General features: G+C 45.7%; 1 protein-coding gene across 1 annotated transcript in view; it reads left to right on the plus strand.

The window, feature by feature from the left end:
- ccdc87 (coiled-coil domain containing 87) overlaps nucleotides 1-12,243 on the plus strand; it is a gene marked incomplete at both ends in the record, with an annotated part of 40,495 nt that overhangs the window by 7,000 nt on the left and 21,252 nt on the right. Inside the window, 8 exons of the mRNA XM_080538076.1 lie at nucleotides 1,179-1,308; nucleotides 2,710-2,828; nucleotides 3,093-3,208; nucleotides 3,779-3,825; nucleotides 3,992-4,165; nucleotides 5,908-6,022; nucleotides 6,470-6,612; nucleotides 7,115-7,373. Coding sequence (XP_080394202.1) covers nucleotides 1,179-1,308; nucleotides 2,710-2,828; nucleotides 3,093-3,208; nucleotides 3,779-3,825; nucleotides 3,992-4,165; nucleotides 5,908-6,022; nucleotides 6,470-6,612; nucleotides 7,115-7,373 — 1,103 coding nt within the window. The remainder of the gene's footprint in view (nucleotides 1-1,178; nucleotides 1,309-2,709; nucleotides 2,829-3,092; nucleotides 3,209-3,778; nucleotides 3,826-3,991; nucleotides 4,166-5,907; nucleotides 6,023-6,469; nucleotides 6,613-7,114; nucleotides 7,374-12,243) is intronic.

The raw sequence follows: 12,243 nt of genomic DNA on the forward strand, positions 1-12,243 counted from the left end.
ATGTCCCCCTGGTAAGAGACAGAACACTCACCGTATGTCCCCCAGGTAAGAGACAGAACACTCACCGTATGTTCCCCTGGTAAGAGACAGAACACTCACCACCGTATGTCCCCCTGGTAAGAGACAGAACACTCACCGTATGTCCCCCTGGTAAGAGACAGAACACTCACCACCGTATGTCCCCCTGGTAAGAGACAGAACACTCACCGTATGTCCCACAGGTAAGATGTCCCTGGTTTACATTGTTATCTTTTCAAATGACTTGTTGCGCACTTACTAAACTCTAGCGTTTCCTGTCACCACCATTTGTTTGCCAAGATTAGTGATCTCATAAAGGGTCAGGGTGTCGACTTTGTATATAAGGGGTGTGTATATAAGGAGGCTCTGAGGCTCTGGGGCTCTGGACTTTGCAAACTCTAGACTGCTCTCATGTAACTTTATAAATAAAAGGCTTCAAGCTGAGTTGATCAATCTCCTTGTGTTCAATATTCAATATCAATAGAGAATAAACCAGATTAAATCCACTACAGCAGCATAGTATGTGTGTCTGTATGACCCCCCAGCATAGTATGTGTGTCTGTGTGACCCCCCCAGCATAGTATGTGTGTCTGTGTGACCCCCCCAGCATAGTATGTGTGTCTGTATGACCCCCCAGCATAGTATGTGTGTCTGTATGACCCCCCAGCATAGTATGTGTGTCTGTATAATTAATAATAATAATAATTTTGCCATTTAGCAGACGCTTTTATCCAAAGCGACTTACAATTACGAATTACAGGGACATTCCCCCTGGAGTAACTGAGGGCTAAGTGCCTTACCCAAGGGCACACTAGTAGTGGTGTGGCTTCAGGCGGGATTTGAACTCACAACCTTCCGATCCCAAGTCCAACTCACTATCCACTAGACCACCACTACCCCCCCTATGACCCCCCAGCATAGTATGTGTGTCTGTGTGACCCCCCAGCATAGTATGTGTGTCTGTATGACCCCCCAGCATAGTATGTGTGTCTGTGTGACCCCCCCAGCATAGTATGTGTGTCTGTGTGACCCCCCCAGCATAGTATGTGTGTCTGTATGACCCCCCAGCATAGTATGTGTGTCTGTATGACCCCCCCAACATAGTATGTGTGTCTGTGTGACCCCCCCAGCATAGTATGTGTGTCTGTGTGACCCCCCAGGCAGAGGACAGAGACCCCGGGGGTCTATAAGAGACCAGTGGATGTCAACTCTCGTGCCTACGGCACCTGGCTGCAGTGGTGGAAGACCAACCTCTCTCAGGAGGACTACCTCCGGTACATCTCCAACCAGGTGAGATCATTTAACACTAGAACAGCTGTGCCTTTTTTACCTACTAAAAGAGCCGCCCTCTTTACAATGCTACGCTGCTATTTACACACAACGACCACTAGTTGGCCGCTTGTAAATGAGCCTGCTTCCTACACAGAAAAACTGCAAAATAGCTTTATACTAGGTTATCCTGATGTGTTTTTGAAAATGTAAGGATACTGGGTGTTAGAACGCACATATCTAGGGAAAGTCATGAAAGGAGGGTCCTGAAATTTTATAGAGTGCAAAGATATAACATGTTTTTTGTACTCACAGGGGTCAAATGACTGTTCTAGTGTTAATAATAAGCATCCCTCAGAGGTATTTAGAGGAGCTACACAGGAGATCTTCACTGTACTACAGCATATAATGGCCGTGAAAAAATCTGCAGGGATTTTGCAGTGATTATTTAAAAGTATAAGCTCCCCATCAATGTTTGGCTCTGGTATTAGCATATTGATTTCTCCTGGCCAGTACGATCTCTATTGTACCATGTTACACAAAGTAGTAGGCAGGGGCGGACTGGGATCAAAAAACAGCCCTGGCATTTGCGACACAACAGCCCTATTTCCAAACGCAACACGCAAGCTCTGCTCCTATTGGTTTACCCCGCTACCTAAAGCTCTGCTCCTATTGGTTTACCCTGCTACCTAAAGCACATACTCCAGTTCTACATCGTGGAGCTCCGCCCCATAGGGGAGCTCTGCTCCTATTGGTTTAGAGCCCTGGGCATCCGCGATGCAGAACTGCGTGGATGGCCCGGCCGATATAACATGTTTTGGGCCGCGGTCTGCTGAAATAAGTTATTTTCAATGAAAATCACCAGACACAAAATTACAAATATATATATATATATATATATTTTATATAATACATTCTGAGCGGCCCAGAGTCTCGCGGCCCTCCTGGCATTTGCCAGGCTTGCCCGGTGGCCAGTCCGCCACTGGTAGTAGGCAAGTCAAAGCAAATCTTTATTATTACCACCTGTTCACTTGACATGTCATGATGATCTTATCTCAATGGTCTGGATAGCTGATTCCGCAGTGGAAGCTAGCTAGTACCGATGGCTAGTACTAGAAGTTATAAACAAACAACTCAACAAGTAATTGCAATTTCAATTTGTGGCCACAGGAGAGGCAGATTTCATGTGTAGTCCGTTTAAAAGACCATTTTGCTAAGCTGATATACAGTAGCTGATTCTGATTCTAGTCAGTGGGTCAGTCAATGGGTCAGTCAGTCAGTCAATGGGTCAGTCAGTGGGTAAGTCAGTCAGTGGGTCAGTCAGTCAGTCACTCAGTCAGTCAGTGGGTAAGTCAGTCAGTGGGTCAGTCAGTCAGTTGATATACAGTAGCTGATTGTGATTCTGCTCTGGAGCGTCTGTAGGACTCAGACTACCTGGGGGTGATCTTCCACCTGTACGACAGCGACGACAGCGACGACAGCGATGACAAGGAGGACGAGAGGAGGCGACTTCTGCAGCTCCAACGAGTGGAAAGGAAGAAGTCAGTCCACCACTCACAGTTCCTCACTCTCTCTCTCTCTCTCTCTCTCTCTCTCTCTCTCTCTCTCTCTCTCTCTCTCTCTCTCTCTCTCTCTCTCTCTCGTCCATTAGTTCAGTGTCAGTCCTGCAGGCAAAGCTTCTAATCTAGACCCTTCCCCAGTGTTGTTAGCTGGGAAACTTCCCTTAGATTGATAGCTTAGCTTCTGTTTGAGTCAGGATTTTCTACATTGGGTTTTCCCAGAATGTTGGTCTCTGTGTTTGGCAGTAGGCAGAGAGAGAAGATTGAGGCTTTGAAGAGGCAGAAGCAGGAGTACGTGACGGGGGTGTGGAACACCAACGCCGTGCTGCTGGGGGGGCTGTGGAAGGAACCGGAACTGGAGGGTAAAAACCTGCCAGGGACACCCACTGACTGACTGACTGACTGACTGACTGACTGACCCAATGACTGACCCACTGACTGACTGACTGACTGACTGCTGACTGACTGACAAATTGTCTGACTGACTGACTGACTGACCCACTGACTGACTGACAGATTGACTGACTGACTGACTGACCCACTGACTGACTGACTGACCCACTGACTGACCAACTGACTGACTGACTGACCCACTGACAGATTGACTGACTGACTGACTGACCCACTGACTGACCCACTGACTGACTGACTGACTGACCCACTGACAGATTGACTGACTGACTGACTGACTGACCCACTGACTGACCCACTGACTGACTGACTGACTGACTGATTGACCCACTGACTGACTGACTGATTGACTGTGGCTGACTGACTGACCCACTGTCTGACTGTCTGACTGACTGACTGACTGACTGACCCACTGACTGACTGACTGACTGACCCACTGACTGACTGACTGAACCACTGACTGACTGACTGAACCACTGACTGACTGATCTGCCAATCTGTTGTCTGTGTTGTTTTCCCAGAGAAAGAAGAGAGCCCAGATGAGGACATGATGTCCGGCTCTAAACAGGTGTGTTTGTGTATCTTTGTTCATATCTCGGAAAAGTAATGAAAGGAGGGTCCTGAAATTTGATCAAGAAATACACTTTTTTTTTTTACTCACACCCCTCATGGCTGATTAAGTGTTAAAGGAAGGGCAATGGTATAGTGTAGTAACTTGCTCTTGTTCCATGCAGAGGGCTCAGCAGCAGGTGGTGGGAGTGGAGAAGGAGGGAGACGGGCCTGGGGACGGGGAGCAGCTCCAGAGCCGGCTGGAGAGGATCTGGACTGTCCTCTGTCTCTCTGACGCACAGCGGATGGACATGGCCATCAAATACAGCTCCTACGCCTACAGAGACCAGCTGGAGGAGGTGTCTGGACACACACACACACGCACACAAACACACGCACACACACACACATGAACATACACACACGCACACACACGCACGCACACGCACACACACACACACACACACACAGATCCCATCAAATGATTAATGAACTATTTATTTATTTTATTATGCCACCAGCAGCATGAATCACATTGAATCACACTCCACAATGTCCTAGGTGCAAATATTTCCCATCTTCAACGTCTCCCCCCCCACCCTGTTGCATTGGCTGTCATAGTGTGACATCATAGCGTCATAAGCCCCTTTTCCATTACAGGGCCAGCCCGGGTCGACTGCTTCTTTGGCGCTTTTCCATTTGTCGGCCCGGGTCGCCTCGGCTCGGTTCGGGTCGCTTCTTTAGCTACCCTTCTTAACCAGGAACCAAATTTAGACCCGGAACCTTTTTGCCAGGCTGCGTGTGACGTGTGACGCTGCACACCGTTGATTGGTCAATGGAAATCGTCATCCCATGTTCATAGATTTCTTCGCTAACCGCCATCTTTAAATACCACATTCGCTCTTGGAAAATGTCACTACAGTTTCTGTAATAGCTTATTAATAAAGATTCGAAAAATTATGCTGACCATCGTATTATCTTAGTTTAATGTCATTTCAATGCATCATAGAACTTTTATTTACAACAAGCATAACACAAAAATCGCTATTATGCACCGTCTTGCCCGTGAATAACACCGGCTGTGAATGTGGTAGAAACACAATACTCCTTTGCTAACTTCACCATCGGTATACGGTCATTTTGAGCCCTTAACCACCGCGCTGACACCCCGAGAAGTTATGCTTTTAACCGTAAACTCAATGAACCGGGAGTTCACCCGCTGCTGCTCGCAGCACCGCGCCTGCTGGTTGAAAGTCCTGTTGACAGCGGGGGCAGAGAAAAGTGTTACCAGGGAATTCGCTCCGCGCTGTCGACCGTGATAGGAGTGTAGGATCGACACCATTCAAATGGTTTCAGATTCCCTGTCCTCTCCCCTATCCGGACACGTTTGAATTGTTATCCTAACCCACGGTAAACCGAAGTTATTAACCCGCAAAGCACCGCTTGCTGCTGGATGAAACTCCTGTTGACAGCGGGGGCAGAGAAAAGTTTTACCAGGGAATTCGCTCCGCGCTGTCGACCGTGATAGCAGTGTCGTATCGACACCATTCAAATGGTTTTGGATTCCCTGTCCTCTCCCCTATCCGGACACGTTTGAATTGTTATCCTAACCCACGGTAAACCGAAGTTATTAACCCGCAAAGGGCACCGTGTTTGTCCGTGAATAACACGGCACACAATGATACTACAGTTCATAAAGCAGACAAGTGAAGGCAGTGGTTTTAAGGGTTCAAAAAACATGACTTTATTATGTGTACATAGCTTCCTCTCTCTCTTTCTCTTTCTCTCCCAAAAAAATCACGGTTAGTAATATACCACATGCCGAGGAAAAAGTATACGATAGCTTCAAGTTCCTCCATGTCGCTATTGTTGTGGCTGTGTTGTGTCTCGTGAAAATATACGTCACCACCATGGCGCTCTTTTATGACGCGTAACTCCGCCTACTATCTCCTACTCCTCCTACTAGTTCCTGGTCTGTTGTGTATAGTGGAAAACCAGAACTGTTCAAAAGCGTGCCGAAGCGTACCGACCCGAACCGAGCCGAAGCGATCCGGGCCGATAATGGAAAAGCGCCTATAGCGTTGTGTGTGTGTCCTTTCAGGCCACAGCCGCGTGGGAGCGCGCTGCCCGTCTCGTCCAGCAGAGGGAGTCGGTGCTGGCTCAGCTGGAGCTGTTTGAGCGGGAGGCTTCTGATCCCAGCAGGTTCTTCCAGCACGGTACTACAATTATAGTATCTACCCGTGTATATATATATATTGTTTTTAAGTTATATTTCATTATGTGTGTGATGTCGAGCATCCATCACTATACGGTGTTATGATGTAGTAGTGTAGTGTAACTCTATTTATATTCATGCTGAATTCAAGTCTTCAACACTTGGGAAATTAACCATTTGGAAATTCACTGTTCATGGATGATCCCTGAGTTTTTCCCCACTTTTAAAACCTCCAAATCAACCCTTAGTGTGTGATTATCGGGAGCTCTGCGCTAGATTGAAGAAGTCGGAGTGTTTACAGGTTTCGGCGGAGCACTGGAAACACACCGTAACAACAAAGCTGAGGGCAATTGGCAACCCACACAGATACCCACACAGATAGTGTCGAACCCATTGTTCTCTGTGTCCTATCCTTCTCACTGTTCCCTTGTTCTCCCTCTCCTCTCAGGCTACCGAGGCACCTCTATGCCCAGGATGGATGAGTCCAAGCACAGGAGGAAACTGGACTCTCAGATCTCCTCTCTGGAGAAGGTGCTGTCCAAGACCATCCAGCACATCACCGGCTGCTTCCACGACACCGTCACCTACAAAGTGAGTAGGCCCATACATACAGTGCCTTCGGAAGGTATAATAGACTCAATTTCAAATGACATGTTTTAGCATTTTAGCTAATTTTAAGAGTGCAATAGCAAAGGGTCTGAATACTTATGTACATGAGGTATTTCTGTATTTCAATTTTAATAAATGTACTGACATTTTAAAAAAAAACATGTTTTCATCTTCTCATTCTGGGATATTGTGTGTGGATTGGTGGCAAATATTGGTTTTATTTAATCCATTTTAAGAGTCTATTTGAGTCTAATTGAGTCGATAACACAACAAAATGTGGAAAAAGGGTATGAAATTGAAATCTTTAGGTGAAGTACAAGTGGGAATGTTAGGGAGTGCTAGGATGTGGAGTGGTCTGAGGAGGAGAGGCCCAGGGGTTATCTAGTGCACACCCAGTGCACACCCACCCTATGGCTCCGGGACACTAGAGAGGAACACTGGTGGAGGATGTAGTAGCAGCAGTAACAGCTGTCTCTCCTACCAGGGCAGGCCGTACCGAGAGAAGATGCGCTGGGACCGCATCGAGATGCTCTACTGGCTGCAGCAGGAGAGGAGGGTCCAGGCCCTGGAGGGGGTGGTGGAGGGGAGGGGCTCCCTGCCAGCCAGACTGCCCCCCCTGGACCCCAACCTCCGGCAGTACCCGGGCACCCACCCCACCCCGCGGGGAGACACCCCGACAGCCAGCCAGAGAACACACCCTCCCCTGCTCACCACTCCAACTGAGCTCTCTGTATCCAGCATGAGTCTGAACATCGCAAACAAATGAATAAAATGATTGGGAGAATTCTTTGGATTCTTTGCTCGGAAATGTTATCATTAGGCCATAGTTCTTGTCAAATGTACACTGTCAGGTAACATTCAAGGCTTAAATCACAAATATGGTGTGCTCTGTATTAATTAAGAATAATTAGCGGGTTTGCTTCAGTAAGTCCAACTGTTGTTTTTCTTCATACTTAGTTTGCTTGCGAAACAACACTACTGTAATTCATCATAATACTTCATTTTCAACAATGATAGCTAGCTAGCTAGCTTACATGATGGTCATGAGCTAGCTAGCATAAACTAGGTAGTTAAGTTACCATTCAGAGGGACTCTTCCACATGTATTTCGATGAAAGAAAACAAACAAACAAGTGATGCATAATACTGATAAGCTATAGAGGGTTAACAAACCTTTTAAAAATATATATAGCTCAGTGTTTCCCCTAAAATGGCCTCCTCCCCAAGAAAGAGGAATTATTACGGTGGTAAACCCCAAACAACAACGTTTTTAAACGTTGGTAACTGTTAGTGCGCCAGTAGTCTCACATAGCCAGACCTATCTCCACACTTCGCTCCGCGCTGTGCCCAGCGGGGGACCACCCGCTGTGCCGACGGACCACGATGCCGACGGACCACAATGCCGACAGTTTATTAGCGGATTCCTGCGAGAGCTGACAATGTGGGAAAACTAGGGTTAGGTGCTAGGGTGCTACGGTTAAGGTTAGGGATAGGGTTAGGGATAGGATTAGGGTTAGGGTTAGACATGCCAGCATGTACCAAGCATACCTGTCAACATTGGGATTTGAAAATAAGGGATATTTCCCCGAAAATAAGGGATATCCCCGCACGCCCCCGGGCCGTCCTCCCCCCCCCACCGTCCACAAACCATACCTCTTACATTTAGGACCAATCCCAATTCACCCCTAGCCCTTCGTTTTCACCCCTATGGCTTGATTTGCGCGTTCACGTTTAGGGGGAGGGCTGTCCCAATTCATATTTCATCGAGCCATGGCTTAATTTCGAGGGCTAACTATGGCCCAATCCCGATTCTCTTTTCTACCACTTCGGCTCGTTTCGGAGTCACTCGTTTTGGAGTCATAGCCGTAGTGGTTCCCCGGGGGAAATGGGACAACCCTTCACGACTAACGGCCAAGCTCCACCTGCTGCGTTGCGTCACCTCGCCATCGGCGTTGCGTCAACTTTCCGTTGTCCAAGCTCCACCTGCTGCGTTGCGTCACCGTCAACGTTCTACCTGCTCCACTGACAATTTTTGTATACGGGAATAATTTCACCCTTGACTGCAATATGTCCACAACAATAACAACATCATACAGAACATTTTCCAATCAGGGTAATATTTTATCTACATATTCCCAAATAGGTAGTTGCTAGTTCAGTAGATGTTCAACTAACTGTCAACAACATTTCAACTAACTAACCACTAATCCTAAACCTTGCCCTAACCTTAAATCTAACCCTATCCTTAACCATAAATCTAGTTACATATCAACAGAGTTGCAGTTGATAGTTTGAGCAGCTGTGGATCATCTATGAAGCTGCGTGCACACAGGGCCATTGCGTTGCACCAGAAGTCATTCATCTCAATGGGGCCGTTGCGTTGATCAGTTGCGTTGCTCTGCATTGCGTTTCTTGACCGGCAGGGTGCGGCAATCAGTCAAAAAATTTCAGCTTTTTGCGTTGCGTTGGATCCGTCAAAACAACCGGAAGTAAACCGGAAGTAGTTTCTTGCCCAGAGCTCTCGCCTCAGAGTTTAAATCCTCAATTTTGGCCGCCATTGGCTAAAATCTGTAATTTGGCTCTACAAGTGTTAATGTCATTTTATGAAGTTTTTATATGTTTTCAGGCGAGAAAGTAACCATATATATTCACAAAATGTGTCCAGTTTATCAAAATAACCCGTTTATATATCTGATCTGACGTTTTTTTCCCCACTTCTGTGGGAAACTTCGCTAGCAACACGAGTAGAGCTTTGCATCTGCATCGCACGTTGAAGTACGTCAAGTCCATCCCACCAGGTTGCGCTAAACACAGCAAAGACCTAGGTTCTGGGCCCTGGACAGTCTGGACGGATTGATGGCAGCTGCTGGATTGAAAAAATCAGGTGTAGTGCTGAGGCACAAATGTGTACATTTCAAGCCTGCAAACTGCGACACTTTAAATGAATGTGCTTTGATTGATTGATTGAAAACTTTATTAGAAGATTTGCAGAAGTAGGTACATGAAAGTACATATTACATACAAGGTCAACTAAAAGGATAAAAACCCAAGAAAGCCACTGGCTTATTTCAATTGGGGTCCTTGATTTTCAATTCATCGTTACATGTAAGACAGACAGGAAAAGAAAAAAAACTAGTACTATCTACAAGATAATACAGACAAATAACTATTACTATCTACAAGATAAAAATACATCCATCATGGGAAGAACAATACTAGATATACAATACAACAAAACATCAGGTATGTACAGCGGGTAGGACAGGTGGGGACATACACCACAGGTGGGGGCGGGGGACAAAACACAAAGTATGTACAGTGGGTAGTTCGGGTCTTTTAATCTGATTTTTGATTTAGAGGGTCCAGTTATGGATTGCAGCCTCCTGTAAATGTTTTTTGAGAGTGGTTTTGAAGGTGGGCAGTGTTTTGCACTCCTTTAAGATTATAGGAAGGGCGTTCCACATTTTTACTGCATAGTTTGCAAACGAGTAAACCCCTTGTTTGTGGTGCAACGTGGTTGAACGTGGTTCGTGGAGCTTCCTCTGGTGTTGTATGTGTGGACGTTGTTCACTTTTTGGAAGTATGTTGACAGGTACTTGGGTGTCTTTGTGGTGTAGCGTATCTTGAAGACCAGGCCCAGTGCAAGCTGCTGCACTCTGTCAACTACTCGTAGCCAATCAAGGCTCAAAAAATGAGCAGCGGTTAGATGTGTCCTAGGGTTGAGGCCTAGCAGAAGCCTAACCAGTTTATTTTGGGCTGTCTGGAGTCTTGTTTTATGGGCCTTTGTGGTTCTATAGTACCATGATGTTACGGCATAGTCGAAGTGACATTGAATGAGAGCTCCTGATAGGATCCTCAGTGTGTTTTTACTGACAAGTGAGGATATCCTGTACAAGAATCTAGTTCTATGGTTCACTTTTTTGATTACTTTTGCTGCCATTTTATCTCCGGAAAGATTTGCCTCTAAGATGGAGCCCAGGTATGTAATATCCTCTTTTCTTGTGATATTAATGTTACCCACTTTTATTTTAAAATGTTCAGCCTTTCTGAGTTTAGATGGGGATCCGTATAGGATGGTTTCAGTTTTACCTAGGTGTATTGATAGTTTATTGTCAGCTAGCCAGATGCAGATTCTACTCAGTTCAGTGCTTAGCGATTTTTCCACCTGCAATATGTCCTTGTCAGAGACCAGCAGAGCCGAGTCATCCGCGAACAGGAACAAATTGCAATCACATGCTGATGACATGTCATTCACATATATTAGGAACAGTAAAGGTCCCAATATGCTTCCTTGTGGAACGCCGCAGGTCACTGGGAGGGGGGGGGGACAGTGTTCCGTTCACACTAACCACCTGTTCCCTCCCCTCTAAGTAGGATTGCATCCAGCCCACCGATGTTCTATCGAACCCAATTGCTTTCAGTTTATCTAACAATATGTGGTGATCTACTGTGTCGAAGGCCTTCTGGAGGTCCAGCATGACCATGCCGCAGTACTTGCCCGAGTCCACCTCATGGTTGATGTGGTCGTTCAAATAGAGAAGGCATGTGTCAGTGGAATGGGATGTTCTGAATCCTGATTGAAATTCATACATCAGATTTTTTTCGGTAAGGTACCTATCAACCTGTTCATAAACTATTTTTTCCATAAGTTTCGAGATGGAATTAAGAATAGAAACAGGTCGGTAGTTGCCTGGGTCTAATTTGCTTCCTTTTTTATACAGTGGGGTTACCCTTGCTATTTTAAAGTCAAGGGGGACGTGTCCCTGTTTGATGGAGAGGTTTATTATGTGGGTGATGATTGGGGTAATGGAGGCAGATGAGTCTTTTAGAAATCTGGCTGGAATATTGTCATGGCCCGTGGCCTTTTCTGAGTGTAGAGCGCCCAGCTTTTTAAACACCTCATCGTTTGACACCATGGAGAGTTTAAAATCATCTTTGCGTACCCCCAGTTTATTGTAGAACGCACGGATGTGCTCTACACCATAACGCCCTGAGTGGGGTGGTAGATTGTTAACTAATTTAGTGGCTATGGTTGTAAAGAAAGTGTTTAAGCACTTAGCCACATCCAGCTTGACTGTAAGGAGAGAATCTCCAGATTTTATGCTGATGTTTGTAGACCTGGTTTTGAGTTTTTGACTGCAACCTAGTTGGCTATTAAGTAGCTTCCACAGGTCACGTGGTTTGTTTAAGTTTTCTTCGATTTTGTTATCGAGGTATTCTTTCTTAGCAGATTTGGTCATGGTAATTACCTGATTGCATAGTTTGTTGCATTGTTTTTTAATTTTCTCAAAGTGGGTTTTGTGATCTTCGTTTAAGTGTTTCACTAATTTTGATTTGCATTTTTGAACTTCAGAGCATTTTACACTATGTGCAATATGACACAATATTACACTATGTGCAATAACACTATGTGCAATATGACAACCCTAGTCGTCTTATCTGTACAGTATAGTATAGTGGATAGTGTACATAGCCTTTATTTATGTAAACCAGCTCCTTTCCCTTCTTGTTTTTTTTAGTTCTTTTTTTTTCTTTCCTAGCACCAGGGGAGCCACCCCTCCCAAATTTCGTTGTTTGGTACCTGTACTATAGCAATGACAATAAAGACCATTCA

Source organism: Nansenia antarctica (genome assembly GCF_963989245.1).
Source record: "Nansenia antarctica genome assembly, chromosome: 8".
Lineage (NCBI taxonomy): Eukaryota > Metazoa > Chordata > Actinopteri > Argentiniformes > Microstomatidae > Nansenia > Nansenia antarctica.